Source organism: Sphaerulina musiva, assembly GCF_000320565.1.
Source record: "Sphaerulina musiva SO2202 unplaced genomic scaffold SEPMUscaffold_1, whole genome shotgun sequence".
In the NCBI taxonomy this organism is placed as follows: Eukaryota; Fungi; Ascomycota; class Dothideomycetes; order Mycosphaerellales; family Mycosphaerellaceae; genus Sphaerulina; species Sphaerulina musiva.
In genome coordinates, this window is record NW_016017383.1 from 729,251 (window position 1) to 746,023 (window position 16,773).

The 16,773-nt window shown below is 52.2% G+C and overlaps 5 protein-coding genes across 5 annotated transcripts; 3 read left to right on the top strand and 2 right to left on the bottom strand.

The window, feature by feature from the left end:
- The first annotated feature begins 2,834 nt into the window (after positions 1 to 2,834).
- On the top strand, positions 2,835 to 5,206 carry SEPMUDRAFT_145669 (uncharacterized protein). The gene is made up of 3 exons (XM_016903190.1): positions 2,835 to 3,829; positions 3,884 to 4,111; positions 4,160 to 5,206. The coding sequence occupies exons 1-3, from the start codon at positions 3,039 to 3,041 to the stop codon at positions 4,956 to 4,958; spliced, it is 1,818 nt and encodes a 605-aa protein (XP_016764536.1). The 5' UTR covers positions 2,835 to 3,038; the 3' UTR covers positions 4,959 to 5,206.
- Positions 5,207 to 6,171: 965 nt separating this feature from the next.
- Positions 6,172 to 7,655, top strand: SEPMUDRAFT_55736 (uncharacterized protein; the record flags this gene model as incomplete). Its single annotated transcript, XM_016909373.1, has 3 exons — positions 6,172 to 6,957; positions 7,010 to 7,256; positions 7,315 to 7,655. 3 exons carry the CDS (start codon positions 6,172 to 6,174, stop codon positions 7,653 to 7,655), a joined length of 1,374 nt encoding a protein of 457 aa, XP_016764537.1.
- A 379-nt stretch (positions 7,656 to 8,034) lies between these two features.
- On the top strand, positions 8,035 to 10,503 carry SEPMUDRAFT_152643 (uncharacterized protein). The gene is made up of 2 exons (XM_016907477.1): positions 8,035 to 8,364; positions 8,474 to 10,503. The coding sequence occupies exons 1-2, from the start codon at positions 8,134 to 8,136 to the stop codon at positions 10,370 to 10,372; spliced, it is 2,130 nt and encodes a 709-aa protein (XP_016764538.1). The 5' UTR covers positions 8,035 to 8,133; the 3' UTR covers positions 10,373 to 10,503.
- A 462-nt stretch (positions 10,504 to 10,965) lies between these two features.
- On the bottom strand, positions 10,966 to 13,694 carry SEPMUDRAFT_75579 (glycoside hydrolase family 31 protein; the record flags this gene model as incomplete). Its single annotated transcript, XM_016910110.1, has 1 exon — positions 10,966 to 13,694. The coding sequence occupies one exon, from the start codon at positions 13,692 to 13,694 to the stop codon at positions 10,992 to 10,994; it is 2,703 nt and encodes a 900-aa protein (XP_016764539.1). The 3' UTR covers positions 10,966 to 10,991.
- A 285-nt stretch (positions 13,695 to 13,979) lies between these two features.
- Positions 13,980 to 15,755, bottom strand: SEPMUDRAFT_145670 (uncharacterized protein). Its single transcript, XM_016903191.1, has one exon. It carries the CDS (start codon positions 15,625 to 15,627, stop codon positions 14,029 to 14,031), a length of 1,599 nt encoding a protein of 532 aa, XP_016764540.1. The 5' UTR covers positions 15,628 to 15,755; the 3' UTR covers positions 13,980 to 14,028.
- Positions 15,756 to 16,773: the final 1,018 nt, after the last annotated feature.

Consider the following 16,773-nt stretch of genomic DNA (forward strand, 5'->3'; position numbering starts at 1 on the left):
CGATCGATGAGACAGTAGCTTGGTGTTCGTCGAGAGTTTCACGTAGCGTCTCTACGCCCTCAGCTTGTTCCTCATACTTTGGCCGCAGCTCAGCTAGCTGCGACTCTAGATGCTGCAACTCTTTGGACTTGCTATGGATATTGCGATCAAGAGTTGCAAGTTCGTCCTGCGCGTACTTCTGCTTTGTCTCTAGACCATAAAGTTCAGATCGAAGTTGCTCTTGTTCAGCTTGCTTCTTGTGTCCCTTGGGCAGTTCATCAATGTCGCCTCGGAACTTCTCGATGAGCTTGGTGAGCTTTTCCACTTCAGCATCGTCGAAACGACGGTTGGTGCTGCCAGGACCATTACCTCCGGTCATGTTGCCACCCTTGTGGATGATTGTGCCATCTAGAGCTACAGCTTTCGCATCTACACCGCGCCTGTAGACGAGCTCCTTTGCGATGGCAATGGTGTCTGTCACGATGGCGTTGCCGCAAGCAAAGCTCATTGCCCGTTCCAGGTTCGTGTCAAAGTCGATAGTGTCGATCGCCAGCCTCATGCCTTGGTGCATTCCTCGAAGATTGGCATTGGGTTGTTTGTGGATGATTGTATCCAGAGGGATGAATGTGGCCTGATACTTCTGCCCGTCCTTGAGAAATTGAATGCAGTCTTGGGCAGTCTTCTCGGTATCGACAATAATGGCGTCGTAGTGGCGACCCAGGACTGTGGAGACAGCGGTCTCGTACTTTTTCTGCTTCGGCCGCACCAAAAGGCCGAGTTGTCCTTTCACACCAGGATATATTCGTCGAAGGTCAGAGACCATGATGCGCTGCTCCGCTTCCTTTCGGTTTTCACGTTGGAGACCCTTTGCCTCGTCGTATGCCACGAGTACCTGCTGCAATTTCTCGTCTAGCTCACGCCTCCTTTGTTCGGAGCGATCGTGGTCACTGACGAGCCTGTTGATGGCTTGTTTCTTTTCGTCCATTGCTTTTCCTGTTGCTTTGACTACTCGTTGAGTATCGTCTCGGCGTTGTTGGAAGGCGGCAATGTCTTCTCTCAAGTTTGCGATGAGGGCCTCGGTGTTTTCCAGCTTGGACTTGAGGGAATTGACAGTCTCCTCATCGGTTTTGAGCTGACGAGTAATGTTCTCTATCTTGTTCTGATCACTGCCAGTGCGCTTATATACTTCCTTTTTCAGTCGTTCTAGCTCTTGCAGGTCCTGCTGGCTGAGCGCTCGTCCAGCCTTCTGCTGCTCGGCGTTCCACTGGTCTTCCCATCTCTTTTGAGCTTTCTGGACCATGGCAAGCTCTTTCTGCATCTTCTCGGCGACGGCTTGCTGTTGGTTTCGCTCTCGCGTGATCTCGTCTACGCGAGCTTTGTATCGCTGAACATTATTGCTATGGATGGCAAGCTTTTCATCAATGGGCACAAGCTTCTGCTCTTGCTCTTCGGCATCCTTGCCTTTGTGCTTCATGTCGCGCTCGAACTTGCTGATCTCGCGACCGACCTTTGCCTGTTCGGCCTTCGCAGCCTCGAGCTTGTCTTGGAATTTTCGCACGTTACGCTTGAACTCTTTCAACTCAGCTTGGTGCTTTTGAATCTCTGCCGTGCTGTCTTCAATCGTGCGCTGGAAGTGGAACAGTTTCCAGAGAACGTGCGTCACAGTTGCCTGATCTCTCTCGTCTCTTGTCTGCTCATACTTGTCCAGCTCGTTCTTCTGCCTCTGATACTCTTTGATCTCGCCGTTTATTGTGCGGCGAGCATCGCTCTTATTGGTTTGATTGTCCTCGGCAAGGGCTCTCTCTGCCTTCAATCTGTCATACTCCGGCTTGTGCTCCAGCGAGCCACTGATCTGCTCAATCAACTTCGTCAAATCCTTGGGTGACTGCGACGCTATGGTCTCTACATCACCTTGAAACACGAGAAAATTGCGCGCCTTGATGAGAATGTTCTCAGCCTCGAGTGCCTCATTATACTGCTTGTATGGCACAGGACGATTGTTGATGCGATACTCGGACGTTCCAGTGGTCGTAATGCTGCGCTTCCATCGCTGCTCCTCACCGGCATCGTCCTCGTACACTGCCATAACCCAGCCTGTCTGCGGGTCGTCGCGTTGGCTCCGCGGCTGCTCGACCTCCTCCTCCTCCTCCTCGTCTTCCTCTGCGTCCGACGCGCCCACGTCCGCGTCGCCGCCTGCCTCATCGGCACCCTCCTCGATTACGGTCCCATCTGCATTGATCTTGGACTTTTGCATCACGCGACCACGGTACACCAGGTCTTTGAGGGTGTTTGACCGCAGGTGTGAGGTTTTGATGCCAAGTACGAAGGAGATCGCGTCCATCGAGTTCGACTTGCCAGATCCATTGGGCCCGATGATGGAGGTGAAGTAGCTGTCGCCGAACTGCATGACATGGTGGCCACGGTATGACTTGAAGTTGTACAACTCCAACGCGAGGAGTTTGCCCATCGTGGCGCGTGTTTATGGGATATTGGCAATGATATGGTGAGTTGCGGTATCGGCAGGAGCGAGCAGTTTCGCTATCGCCTTGGGCGCATACCGGGAGGGTGTGGTGGTGGATGAGTGTGTCTCGAGAACAGCAACGGAGACAGAGACACTGAGTAGAGGGGTTTACGCGACTTTCCATACACGCGTCGTACCTGCCTCAGTACCACCGCTAGAAAGCTCCCTAGTTCGTGTCTTGGCACCCGTGCACGTGTCGCTCCAAACATGACGTCGTATGGTCAGGGTAAGGTACCTGAGGGAGTTCTAGAGCTTCGAGCACGGGCAGCGACACGCGACGTCGATTTGTTCTTTTTGCGCGTCACACGCACACACGCAGTTTCTGTGGTTGGCATACTGTATATACGTGTACATCGGGTGCCACTTACAACCTCAGCTTGTAGCGATCAGTGTGGCCCTCGAGACACGGAAACGGAACACGACGGGAAGAGGTGTTGCGATTCCTTTTCTTCCTTTCCAGAAGGCCCCAATAGAACAAACACCCCGGCAGAGGTGCCTGTAGTGGGTGTGCAGTGCTGCCGTCGATGTCGTATCGGTAATGCCCATCAGCTATAACTCGGAGCTGCGGAGACCATACTACGCTGGACACAAGAGCAGCTATCTCGATATCATCCCAGAGGACGAACTGGAAGCATACGCACGGCTTGAGGACATCGACGCGGCTACGAAAAGAACCACAACACATACTACCCATATGGCTAGCGCAGACATGACACAAGAGACGGACGAGATGGCGGCGGCGAAGATGGCTGATCTCAGGCCTCCGACCGAAGAGGCGCACGGGCGGTCAAGCAGCGACTCGATGCGTCCACAGATGGAGGACTATTTGACTGCTGGAGGTGGCTCGGCTAGTGGCGCGAGCACTCCGGGTACTCCTGGATTGTCGCGCACGAGCAGCTCAGACAATGTGTACGCCAGCTTCGATTTCGACAAGGAGTTTCCCAGCGTCGATAGGCTAAGTATGTTCGATATCCTGGAGAATCTGGCGCTGCCTCAGCGATTGGAACGCATGCAAAATGCCATTCACGACAATGCGGAGAAGTTACGCAGGCAGAGGCAGAAGCTTGCGCAGCGAGCACTGTCTAGCAAAAATGTTGTTGTAGACGAATGGCGAAAGAGAATACCCAAGTCAGACGACCAGTTGGACAGGTATCGGAGGCGTATGAAGGCGTCTGTCGAGCGGCTGAACAAGAGATGGCACGACAACAAGACTGTCAGCATGCTGGAGAAGGTGTCCTTCGTCACCGCTGTGCTCAACATTTTCATATCTGGATACCTGATAGGCGCAATGCCGGAGTATTTCCACTACTGGTACACGGCACAACTTTTGTAAGTCGATCAATGTGTGCGACCCAGCTGCTATGCTCTAACGGTGTGGCACAGCTACTTCATGCCCATCCGATGGTACAAATACCACAAGATCGGTTTTCATTACTTCCTGGCGGATCTCTGCTATTTCGTCAACATGCTCTTGGTGCTTTCAATCTGGTTCTTTCCGCAGTCGAAACGCCTCTTCATTAGTACGTTCTGTCTTGCTTTTGGCAACAACGCTGTAGCGATTGCCATGTGGAGAAATAGCCTCGTGTTTCACAGTCTGGACAAAGTGACTTCGTAAGTCCCCGCTTCTGCTCGCCCTGCATCAACTAACAATTACTCTAGATTATTCATTCACATCATGCCATGTGTATGTCTCCATGTTCTTGTCCACTGCCTCCCCAAGGAAATGCAACTCGAAAAATTCCCAGCAGTTCACACGATCAAATACTCGACTCCCGACGCCCCCGAACACTACAGTCTCAAAGACATGATCATTTGGGCTACACTCCCTTACGCGATCTGGCAACTCTCCTACCACTTCCTGATCACAGTCCGCAAACGCGCGAAGATCGCTGCTGGCCGCCCCACCTCCTTCACCTGGCTCCGTCGATCTTATCGCGGCAATGTGCTCGGGAAATTCGTACTTTCCTTTCCAGAGTCTTTCCAAGAGACTATCTTCATGTTCATCCAGTACAGTTATGCTCTCTTGACTATGCTGCCATGTCCTTTCTGGTTCTGGTATCGTTGGGCGAGTGCAGGCTTCATGATGCTGGTCTTCAGCTGGGCAAGCTGGAACGGGGCTAATTACTACATCGAAGTGTTCGGCAAGAGGATGGAGAAAGAACTAGATCAGCTCAGGAAAGAAGTTGCCCGGATGTCAAAGTCACCAGATCTCACGGGCCAAGACGGGTTGACATTCAGTCCGCTCGCTAGTCCTACAGGCCCTACAGGTGCCAGCCAGGCTGAAGATGGGGCTGGTGAAGGAGTCTCGAGTGCGTTGGACCTGGGGCCTCCTGCAGACGCGCAGGGCTACAATAGTTCAAAGACAGAGCTTGATGATGGATCTGGCCTTCATAAGAGAAATGACAGTGTAGATGCCATTCCTATGCTGGAAGGAAGCGAGCAAAAGAAGGATCTGTAGCATCTAGCTAACGAACAGATTGCACACAGCGATGGCAGACCGGGTGTCACATTATAATGGCTTTCTGCGGGAATTATAGACCGATGATAGATCTGATACCGATTGATTTGGCGCCTGAAGCTGGCAGTGCGATGCTATTGGGATAGGTATGACCAAATTACACGATAATAATGCACATTCTTGAGCCAAAGCGTTGCAACCGTTATCTGGCTTGCATAGCAGGCTACCTATAGGAATTATTGAATGCATGGAACGAATCCTTCGCCACGACCTCTCTAGATCTCGTGGGCTATGCTGACCGGTGGTGGCTTATCCAGGCTTCCAGAAAGTTCGATTGCGGCTATATAGAGGTAGAAGGTCCTATTCGAGCAATGTCTCTATTCTATATGAATAATGATGATGTCTGGGTTAGACATGGTAATCTGTTGTCGCTGGGAATAGGTAGAACAGGTAACCAGGATTCCAGTCCAGGCCAAGACTTATCACACCAAGAAGGCCCGAGCGCGTGTGCACTTCACACACATCTCTATACCACACCTGCAGACATTTTGTTGCTGCCGAATGTTCCAATGGCCGTGACTATCGTGTCCTGTATGGCAGGACAAGGCAAAGGCAAGGGAAAAGATGGGTACCTATATGGACATGTCAATACATGACGGAGGTACCGCCGCCGCCAACATCGCGATTGGGACGGGAACGAGGCAGTCGGGAGGCCGGAAGCAACCACATTTCTTTCATTACAGCACGGCTCGTTGCCCCATGATTCATCGACATCTTTACAGCACTGTAAAGATGCCGTCAGCGCGTTACCGCATGGCTTCAGCCAGCCTAGTGTCAACCGTCTAGACGCATTTGGGTATCGAGGTAGGTCCGGTGTTTTCTGCTCAACATTCCATTTCACGCGTTACGGCCAGGTAGAATGGTTCACTCGTTCAGACTCCCCGCGCCCGACGGCATTGCTGGCGATCGGCCTACCCAAGACAGCACTAACTGGCCTACCGCGACGAGCGCCAGTCATGAAGACCACCGGAAGAAAGACGCAAGCTCTCGGGAATCGTCGCGCAATAGAGACGAGTACACCAGCTCAAAGAAAGAACACGAGCAAGAGGACCAGGGAGACGATGGGCCGCATGGTGGAGGTAGAGATGAGGAGAATGCGAATGATACTCCGAAGCCGTGAGTCCAGTAGAGCTTTTTGAAGGCATGCTGGCTAATGGCGACCAGCGTTGGCTTCTTTCACCCTTCCTTGAAGCACGTTCGACGCGAAGCGATGGCGAAATGGACCCTCACAACTGCTACCCTGATGTTTTTCATACTCGGCATCCTGTCGATCTATTGGGGCGCTTTGTTCAAAGCAGAGCAGAACCTGTCGAAACTGGTCATCTATGTGATCGACTTTGACGGCCAATCGGCGCCTTACAACACGAATGGGTTACAGCCCTTTGTGGGCCCAACCATTGTGCAGCTGGCTCAGCAGAAGGTCAACAGTGGGATGCCCCATCTGGGGTATGAAAGCCTGCCAGCGGCCAACTTTGGTTACGATCCGATAGGTGTGCGACAGGCAGTCTACGACAACGAGGCATGGGCGGCAATCATCATCAACCCCAATGCCACCGCGATGCTGTACTCGGCCGTGCAGAACGGAAACGTTTCGTACGACCCAATGGGAGCCTGTCAGCTGGTATATCAGGATTCCAGAGACGACACAGCCTGGTTCGACTTTATATACCCTGAAATATCGCCGCTCATGACCGAAGCTACTTCGATGGTCGGCCGTCAGTGGGCGAGTATGGTCATGCAGAATGCCACGAATGATGACACCCTGGTGCGGAATTTGGCGAATGTGCCGCAGGCTCTCAGTCCAGCCATTGGCTTCTCTCAGTACAATCTACGTCCGTTCTATCCATTCACCGCGATTCCGGCAGTCTCGATTGGCCTTATTTACTTAATCATCGTCTCGTTCTTCTCATTCTCTTTCTACCTTCCGATCCATATGAAGGTAAGCATTGGAGGGTGCACAAGCTCACGTGCCTTGGCTGACATGCTCGCAGTTTCTGAAGCCGGAAGGACACGCGCCTCTGAAGTTCTGGCAGCTCATCATATGGCGATGGTTTTCCACCATCTCTGCCTACTTTATGCTGTCGCTCGCATACTCCCTCATCAGTCTGGCGTTCCAGATCAACTTCTCTGGCGGGAACCCGGTATCCTCGCACACCGAAGTCACGTCAACGGTGGATGGCAACTCGAACCCGACGGCTTTCGGACATGGCACCTTTCCCGTCTACTGGATGCTGAACTGTAAGAGCACTGTCGCTATAAACAGTGGAAATGCGGTGGTACTGACGACGAGAACCAGTTTTCGGCATGATAGCGTTGGGCCTCGCCTGCGAGAACATGACGATGTTCGTCGGCCAACCCTGGACTGCACTGTGGCTCATCTTCTGGGTCATTACTAACGTTTCGACTGCATTCTACAACATTGACATTGAGCCCGACTTCTACCGCTGGGGATATGCATGGCCTCTGCATTACATCGTCGAGGCCAGTAGGACGATATTGTTCGATTTACATAGCCAGCTTGGCTTGGACTTTGGCGTGCTGATTGCCTGGGGTGCTGTGAATACTGCAGTTTTTCCAATTGCGTGTTGGTTCATGAGGTGGAAGACGCAGCACGGAGTCCACGAGTATTACCATTAAGGTACATGTAGGTAGTGAGTGAATGTAAAATAGCGTCATGTGCGACTGTGTACTGCAACCTACCTATTGTGGCCAAGGCTGTAGCAAAACCGGTTGATGTACATGTACCCCAGAGGTGGGAATGTTGAATGTTATTGTGCACGTCAGTAGCGTAGAAGTGGTGAATGTCTACTACATTAGCTATTCATCCTCCATTGACGTCTGTCCACTTCGTGTTTGCCGACGAGGCTGACCCTGGCCGGCAGTTCTATTCTATTCCCGGAACACACTTTGAAGTTTGAACGAGGACACGTCAACCCGACCCTAGTCACGACATTTTGGTCGCCAACACCCAACAACAAACACTTCTCCAGTCGACCTTGTTTATCACCTGCCCATACCGTATCCGGTGCCACTCACTCACTCACGCACTTCTTCACTTCTTGACTTCTTCACTTCTTTCACGCACTGCAGTCACACACACACAGCCCATTGCAACATGGCAGACGCCCGTCTTCCGATGCCCTCGGCAGCAGAGCACTCGAATACTGGCTCCACGGGGAGCCTGAGTCCTAATGCCGGCTCTCTCTTGGCCATGTTGCCCGAGGAGCTGCTGATCAACATCAGCATCAAGCTGCAGTCCGACGACATCTTCGCCCTCCGCCAGACATGTCGTGCCATCGAGACCAAGAGCTTGCACGAATTCGCAAACGAGTTCTTTACCGAAAAGGTGTGTGAGATTCTCATCTAGCGCGCTTGCCGACCCCGATAGATGGCATGGGTACAGGAGACGGAATAGACGATGAAAGACTAAGGTATGCAAGCTGACTTCCTCGCAGTGCTTCATGTACACCACCGAGTCGCTGAAAGTGCTCGTCAACATCGCCAACAGCGAGAAACTCCGCGGCTACCTCCGCCACATCTATCTCATCACTGCGCTCGTCAAGGAGCGACCAAAGCACTGTCCCCATCACTGCCTCGGGCATTGCTGGCATCCCAATGTGCGGCAGCAGGAGGCCTTCACGCTTTATCTGCGCGACCAGCAAGCTCTTAGGCAGAACAAGGCTGCCAAACCTTTTCTCGTTGATGCCTTTAGCAAGTTGCCACGCCTGACAGGACTCTCCCTGGTTGACAATACACTAGAAGTGCCGCTGAGTGCCGAAGTCCGCGGGCTTAGCAAGTTTCAACGCACCACGGGAACCATTCCTCATTATGCTCCTCCAGAGTCCGCTACACCGCCAGCGCTGTTGGAGCACTTTGATTGGCAGTCACACTGCTGGAGAAGTTTGATGGTGGCTGTTGCGGAGAGTGGTATCAAGACACTGAAGAAAGTAGAGACCAAGATGCGATCTCACCTGCACGGCATATCACCCATAGACGACCTGAAATTCAAGTCAAGCACAATGGGCAAGCTCCAGGATGCCTTCGCTGAGCTCGAAACCTTTTCCGTTCAATTCCGGAGCTATGCCATGCGCAAGAATCGTTCTGATGGTAACAGCTCGATGACTCGTGCACGCAAAGGCCTTGCTGAGTTTACTCCTATTCTGTCCCACGTCACAGACTTTAGCGTAAGCTTTGATTTAGCAGACCAGAACAGCAGCATGTGCAAAACGTTGACGAGCGCATTGGACCTCTCGAAGCTCAAAAAGATGAAGCTCGACAGCACCGCTATAGATGGCAAGGTCCTCGGCACCATACTTGCGGGCTTGACGTCAGTCGAGATGCTGACACTCCATGCAATCGACCTCACGTCCGGAAATTGGGTGACCATGCTCAAGATCCTCAAGCAGCTGCCGCACCTACAGCATTTACACCTGGTCTATCTGCAGCAGTCACGGCAGAAAGTCTATTTCCTGAAGCAGCTGGACGAGGAACAGTCTGCAAATGAGTCGGCCTGGGAGCCAATGCCAGATGACATGCCAGATGATATGGAAGATGACGACGACGACGACTGGAGTGAGGATTATGGCAGCGATGACGATGAAGAGCTGCCTGATCTGATTCCACAAGAGACTTCCCTGCCGGACTCGATCCACATGGCGTCTGCAGAAGAACAGTCTGCCTCAGGTGTAGAATCAGAAGCGACCAAAAAGTGCGCCATGTATGAAGACAAGGACTACAAGGCACCCGGACAAGAGCGTCTGCCTGAGCGAGGATACTTCATTTGTTTACCTTCGCGTGACGAGATTGAGAAGCAGCTGCCTTTATTCATTGAAGAGTGCAATGTCGGGCAGGACATTATGGAGGACGAGATAGCGGGACTCGGTGGGCTCAACGGACTGTTAGCTGCGCTTGGTGGACCAGTGGGAGGTCCAGGCGGTATCGTGCTCCCAGTTCCCATGGGAGCGCCTCCGCCAGCAGGTCAGATGCAGCCGCCACCGCCTGCACCACCCGTTAACAACCCCCCACCAAATGCAAATGGTCCTGGTGGGCAGGCAGGTGGAATCACTATCGCAGCAGCTCTCAACCATCTTTTTACTGGTGGTGGACAGCCGGGACATGGCCACATGCAGTTTACTATCCCAATGCTGAACACTCCGAATCACCAAGGCGCTGGTGTACCACCGACGGCTGGAGTAGAAGAGCAAGCAGTTCCTGGCGCAACCAATGTGCAGGCTGCGAATGCCAATGTAGCAGCATCAGGACCAGACACAGACGCAGCCTCTGCATCATTCAGTGGAGCGGCACATCAAGACGACGCAGACGATGAAAACGATGCTGCCAATGATTTGGACTGAGCCCCAGCGCGATTGGTCTACGTCAAGGATCCAGAATGCGCGTGATGCAATAGCTCTGCTTATGCTGCTGAATCCGACCCGAGCTCTAGCCAGAAAACTAGCTAACACGCTGACTTCATCTCGCATCAGCTGACCGCATGAGATGGAAAGGGAAAAGACCGAAAGTGGCCGGTAACATACCTCACGAGACGTTGACACGAAACGTCAGCTTTAACATGCCTCCCTCTCTCTCTGATGGATTGGAGGCCGCAATATGAGCTGGCCTTTTCCTTCGTCGAGAGAGAGAGAGAGAGAGAGAGAGAGAGAATGAGAGAGAGAGACAAATAGAAATCAGCCCTCTCTCTCTCAGGAAATGAAGCATAAGCACCCTAAATGTAATTATGCAACAATGCCCCCCCAAAATTTACTCAAGTACTCAAGTCTACGTAGGTCAGATACGTAGCAAGGGTATTATTGTAAAGGGGCCTGAGCTCCAAAATTGTCATCCCTAAATTTTTCTAAAATATACCTTACCTTCTACCTCTACTATTGCTGGTGATAGTCCCAGGTAAGCTTTGAAGATCCGGCAAAAGGTTTACCTCGCAGGTAGCGTTACTACCTACCTACCTGCCTGCCTAGCTTATCCTCGTGAAGCAGTATCATCAGCATCAGCATCAGCACCATCAAAAACAAGCTGATATCTCCTGCGACCAATATCATCAGGTTCCATCTCTTCAATCGTAACCTCAACCTCCGTAGCAGCAGAAGAAGAAGAAGAAGAAGAAGAAGAAGCACCATCCCCACCCCAAACTACCCTCCTCCGATCCCCCATGGGCAAAATCACCGTCAATCCATTCTTGACCCATAATGGAACAAATCCTGCAGCACAATGCTGCCGAAATGTAAAATTCACCCCCTGCTGCTGCTGCGAAGTCACAGAGTAACTAATTGTGAACTTTGCGATGGGAGTGGGAGAAGGAGAGATTCCGTCGTCTTCGTACCAGGTTGTTGTGAATTCTTTTGTTGTTGTTGGAGGGTGGTGGTGTTGTCTGTCAGAAGAGTCTTTTTCTTCATCTTCTTCTGGAGGAGGGAAAATTTCGACACCACGCCAGTCATCGGCGGGAAGATGAGCTTCGTTGTGAGAGAACGGATCGTCGCCAACAACACTCGGTGTGGTAGTGCGGACTTGTGAATTTTTCCCCACAGGTATGGCGCCGCCGATGCGGGCGAGGAGGGGAATACTATCATTCCAGGGAGAGGAAATGGTGTGCCATGCTCCTGCGGGGAGGTATTGGTATGGAGGGTTGAGGTTGAGGAAACCGGGGTCGGTGGGAGTGCGTTTCGGGGTGTAAATTCTTCCGTGGGAGATTCCGGGTTCGTAGACTCCGCCGACGAGGAGCGTGTCGCCGAACCAGTATTGTTGCTCGCCGGCTTTGAGGATGGGATTAGTCCAGACTTCGGGGTCTTGTTCGTAGCCCCAGCCGACCCAGCGTTGAGCGGGGACTGCGGTGAAATGGCTTTGGAGCATAAGGTTGTAGATGTAGGGAAGCATTTCGTAACGGCGCTTGATTGCTTTGCGGACTTGGGGGAGGATTTCGGGATACATCCATGGTTCGATTACGTCTCCGACTAAGTTGTCGTTGCCCGTCTTGAAGCAATTGATTGCGAAACGAGGACTGTGGCAACCGAGCTGTACCCATCGGAGAAGCAGTTCGGGCGAAGGTTGCGGACCTTCAAACCCCCCGATATCATGTCCGTAGCATTGCATCAGACACATGCCGGCAGTTAGTGAAAGAGCATTGGCGCCACGCATACCGTCCCACGATGTGATATTGTCGCCCGACCAGGTGGAACACGCATAGCGAAATGTCCCAGCGGTTCCACTACGAGTCAGCACAAAAGGACGTTCGTGCGGCACAGCCTCCACAAGTGCATCATGTGAAGCCTTTGCATGCAGTTCCGTGTGCATTGCACGTCCCCACAGTCCAATATCCCTTCGTCGTTCCTCGCTGCCTTGTACGTGTGGATTGTCGGTAGCCAATTGCCACGCATCGTTGGGGATCACATACTCATTGTTGTCGTTCCACATGCAGTCCATACCTTCCAAGCGTAGTTTCTTGACTCCTTCGTACCAGAAGTGATAGCCGGACTTGGAGCTAAAATCGATATGTCCGCCTTTCCCGGATTCGCCGCCGCCTGCACTCCATAGTCGAGCTACAGCAGGTCCACCAGTGTCCACATCCTTGAATAACGCTCCAGCCTTAACGAGGTTTTGGTACTCTGGGTGGCTTTCAAGGACATATGGTTTGACATTCGCAATCAGGCGAATCCCTCGTGCGTGAAATGCATCTGTGAAGCCTTTCGGGTCCGGGAAGCGATGTCTGTTCCATGTAAACACGTTTCTTGTCTTCGGCTCCGTTTCCGCAACAGTATAGCCCGAGCTCATCTGGAATCCCGAACAAGGAATATCGTGCTTTTTCACGGTATCCGCCCACTCCATCAAGGCCTCACTCGCTCTCGGCTCGTCGAGCATGGAATACTTCATCCCGCCGCCCAGATACCCAAAGGCCCAGCGTGGCACCAAGAGAGGGAAACCGACCAGTTCAGCATACATGGTCACAACGTCCTGCAGCGTCTTCCCCACCAGAGTGTATTGCTCTAACCCCCCATAGTCCTGTCTGTAGACTTTGAAGAATCCCCACATACCATCCATTTCCGACCCTACAGAGTAATACCCTCGAGCATGACTGGTGGAAAAGGTGGCCACGACACCTTCCGGTCCAGCTCGCATTAGCAATGGAATATGTTTGTACATGGGATCCGTCCGATGCACATCATAGCCAAAACAATCTGTCGCCGACAGTGTGAAATGGCGATTTGATAAATCCATGGGTGCTGCCTTTTCGCCGAGTCCCACGTGCAGGCTGCCGCGAAAATAGCGAGAGTAGTGGCTTATGCCGGTGCCATCGAGTGCGTAGGAGCGGAATGGGAGATCGGCGTGCAGAGGTTGGGGTTGGTCTACGAAACCTATGGATACGAGTGGAACTGTGGTCCAGTCGACAGTGGCTTCGATTTCGCCACATACATATTTGGTTCTTTGGTCTCCAGATGAGGAGGAGACAGCTGCGAAAGAGCCGTCATTGCTAGGAGGTGGTTTGCGAGCACTTGGATACGGCGGGAGTGGATGAGTTTTGGAGGTGAAAGTGGTTCGGAAAAGGGTGGGCTTCAAGACTTCGAAAGTGAAGTCGCAAGGTTGGGACGTGTCGTTGCTCTGTAGATGGAGCGAGTGTTGGGTCGACTTGAGTAAAGTGTATGCCTGGGGCACGAATTCCTGTTGAGGCATGCTTCTTTCTTTTTAGTGGTATTTTCTTTCCTTTTTCTTGAACACTAAGGTACCCAGTGAAGGGTCACAAAGGGATGAGTCCGAAGAGAAAAAGACTCAACCTAAACTTGGTATCAAAACCATATTATGAATGGTTGTATTTTTCTTTCCCTCTCCGTACCTCCCTCCTGCAGCGAGCTTGAAAGCCAATTGACCCAACGCGAGGCGCCACGTGCAATCATACCCGGCCGGGAGAGAGCTCTGTCTGTACACCTTATTATATGGGGCACTCGGGGCCGAGCACGCGTGATATATCCCTTTTCATTCTCACAATACAATCTTAGCTACCAATGTACTACTTACTACTACCAGCAGAACCCGCCTGTCGAGCAAATATCGCCTCGGCCAACTCTTGTCCAATCAGACCCTCTTCCACACAGCTCTCTAATGCTTCCATGAAGTCTTCTTCTTCGTCTTCTTCATCACCATCATGATTACTACCATCATCACCTCCTCGATACAAAAGCCCAGCAATCTTCTTCGCAATTCCCCATCTCTGCTTTGCCTCTTCTTCCACAGCCTCCCAATCTTCCTCCTCACTACCACCACCACCACCGCTCGCTGCTGCTGCTGCGTGAGAAAGATTCATGGCACCTTTGTAGTATGTTTGGGCATTGTGGATTAATGTTTCTGCACTGTTGCGGGTACTCGGACTTAAATCCGTGTGGGGGATTTGAGTGAGACGATGGCGGAGAATTTCGAGGTCACCTTTGGATTTGTAGAGGTGGGCTTTGTTGGTTTCTGGGGCTTTGCTTTCTGATTTTGTTGTTGTTGATGAGGTTGGGAGTTTGGTGGCTTTGGTGTAGAGGTCTTGAGAGATGGTGGCTTCTTTCCAACACAAGGTTGCTGGTAAATCGGGAGATTCGCCGAAACGGTCCATGGTGGACATGACGAGTTCTGTACGCGCTTCTGCTTCTGCGACGAGAGCTTCGACGTTGGAGTCTTTGCCGGGAATGTCAAAGGCGCTGAGGCGCTCGATGTAGGTTTCGAGTTCGATCATTTGGTGTTCGAATTGCGCGCTGGCGTATGCGGCGATGAAAGAAGCACGGCTGATGGCGGTGGAGATGCGCGCTTGGTCCTGCTCGTCTACGGGCAATAGGCTAATGTAGTTGGGTGCTTTGGATTCGGTCAATTGTCGTGCAAAGTCACCCAGCGTCTGCAGAGCTTTCTCGTCTGATAGGGGCGCGAGAGTGGTCAGCGCCGACAGAGAGGCGTACACCGTGTCCAGTAAGTCACTGGGAGATACAGGTGTCTCGACGACGGCAGATTGTTGTTCTGACATGTTCACAGCCGGACTGGGAACGGCTTGCTCTTGCGTCGAGTCGGGCTGTTCAAGAGCAACGCCACCATCTTCGGTGTCTGGAAAGTCCAACTTGTGCTGCTCGTACATCATCTCCTGCCGAGAGAGACAGGACGACAGGTGCTCGAGCGCGTTTTGGAGCAACGGCACGGCCTCGTCTTCGCGATCATCCTCGCACAGCTGTTCGGCAAGTGATGTGAGCACCTGTGCAGTATTGAAGAGCACATCGGGATTCTCCTCATTCAGTTGTAATGCATGTTGATGAGAGGCGCGTGTCCGTTCCAGCCATTCGGGCAAGTCCAGACCCACGTGCTCCAGAATGGCTGGCTGCTGCGATATCTCGAGTTCGAGACGAGCTTTGTTATAGGCGAGGTCAAAGTCCCTGGGATGCTTTGCCACGCCCGTCTCGTACAATTCCAGTGCTCTCACAAACGCTCGGGCAGACTTGACAGCATCGCCGGCTCGGTGCTTCCCACCTGCGGCTTCTTCGAAATCGGCAGCTTCTTGATAGTCATCTGCCGTGACCAGTGCTGCCGCCTTTGCCGGCTTCTTTTTGGGCGCCGGCCTGGTGAACTGCTTGGGCTTGGACCCCATTCTGATCGTGATTGTTGCTGCTGTTCTGATGTCACTACTGGTCCCACTGGCTCTACTGCCCGTCTACTGCCAGGCGGGGAGTGAGTGAGTTGACAAGGGACAATACTGTGTGACAGTGTCGATGGCTGACACTGGCAGATTCACACTTCCCTGTGCGTGTCGCTCAAATCTTTGAAGAAATCCGGCCGCCGGCCCCACTCAGAACTACCTGGGCCTGGTACTGTAGAATCCTGTAGTGCGGCGGCAGCGCCAAGAAAGGGTCATGTCAGCACTGAGCAGTAACCTAGAGGCAGTCCTGCCTAGTCAAGCCAGCACGTCTGGCGGATGGAGAGGAGAGAGAGAGAGATTGCATGTGCCGGACCTGTTTCAGTCGATCCGAGGTCATCACTACCTACCATCACCATCATCATTATCATCGTCGTCGTCGACTGCAGGTCGATGCAAAGGGCGATGTGATGAAGTACATCGTCGATGGGCGCTATATGTAGATTTTAGCACCGCAGACAAACTGGCGAGCAGGTGGGTCGTGGTGGTGCTAGACCAGGAGCATTATGCATCCCACTCAAAGATTACAACTACCGTATACACTCAGACGGACAGTATAGCCCCCATCCGACTCTACCTCGTCTGTATATCAAGGAGGGGCTGTAAGCGAGGGGGTATACTACGCCATCACTGCGGCTCTACCCAACATCGGCTGCTTCTGAGTGCGATAAAGACGGGTTATTGCACATGAGCGAACGGGTTTGAGCGTACTAGGGAAGAATAGGTAGTTACAGCGTCAGAATAAAGGCATCGTAAAGTTACCTAGGTCCTAATACTATACCTAGTATTCGCGAAGTGAAGAATACTAGATTCTATCATTTTCGATATAACAACGATCTATTCATATTATATATACTATACGAAAGGTGCTCGTTTTCACACGCTCTACAAGCTGATCCGGAAAGCGAGTTAATCGGAGCATGCACAGTAAGAAACCCAGGTGTATGAGGTAAGCTGGCAATATATAGCGGGTATACCCGTCTACCGAAAAGCTCCACAAATGTCCAAACTGTAGGTACGTTGAAAATCGTATTTGTGACTCTTTCTCAAAGGAGATATTCTTCGAATCTTCGTAGAGTAGTTGCTGTAATAGAGACGTCC

What these genes read in the sequence shown, in the direction of transcription:
- SEPMUDRAFT_145669 (XM_016903190.1), top strand. Translation starts at nt 3,039, where the DNA reads ATGCCCATCAGCTATAACTCGGAGCTGCGGAGACCATACTACGCTGGA. An exon ending in TGGTACACGGCACAACTTTT is followed by an intron (nt 3,830 to 3,883) that starts GTAAGTCGATCA and finishes GGTGTGGCACAG; the next exon opens with CTACTTCATGCCCATCCGAT. An exon ending in AGTCTGGACAAAGTGACTTC is followed by an intron (nt 4,112 to 4,159) that starts GTAAGTCCCCGC and finishes CAATTACTCTAG; the next exon opens with ATTATTCATTCACATCATGC.
- SEPMUDRAFT_152643 (XM_016907477.1), top strand. Translation starts at nt 8,134, where the DNA reads ATGGCAGACGCCCGTCTTCCGATGCCCTCGGCAGCAGAGCACTCGAAT. An exon ending in ACGAGTTCTTTACCGAAAAG is followed by an intron (nt 8,365 to 8,473) that starts GTGTGTGAGATT and finishes ACTTCCTCGCAG; the next exon opens with TGCTTCATGTACACCACCGA.
- SEPMUDRAFT_145670 (XM_016903191.1), bottom strand. Translation starts at nt 15,627, where the DNA reads ATGGGGTCCAAGCCCAAGCAGTTCACCAGGCCGGCGCCCAAAAAGAAG.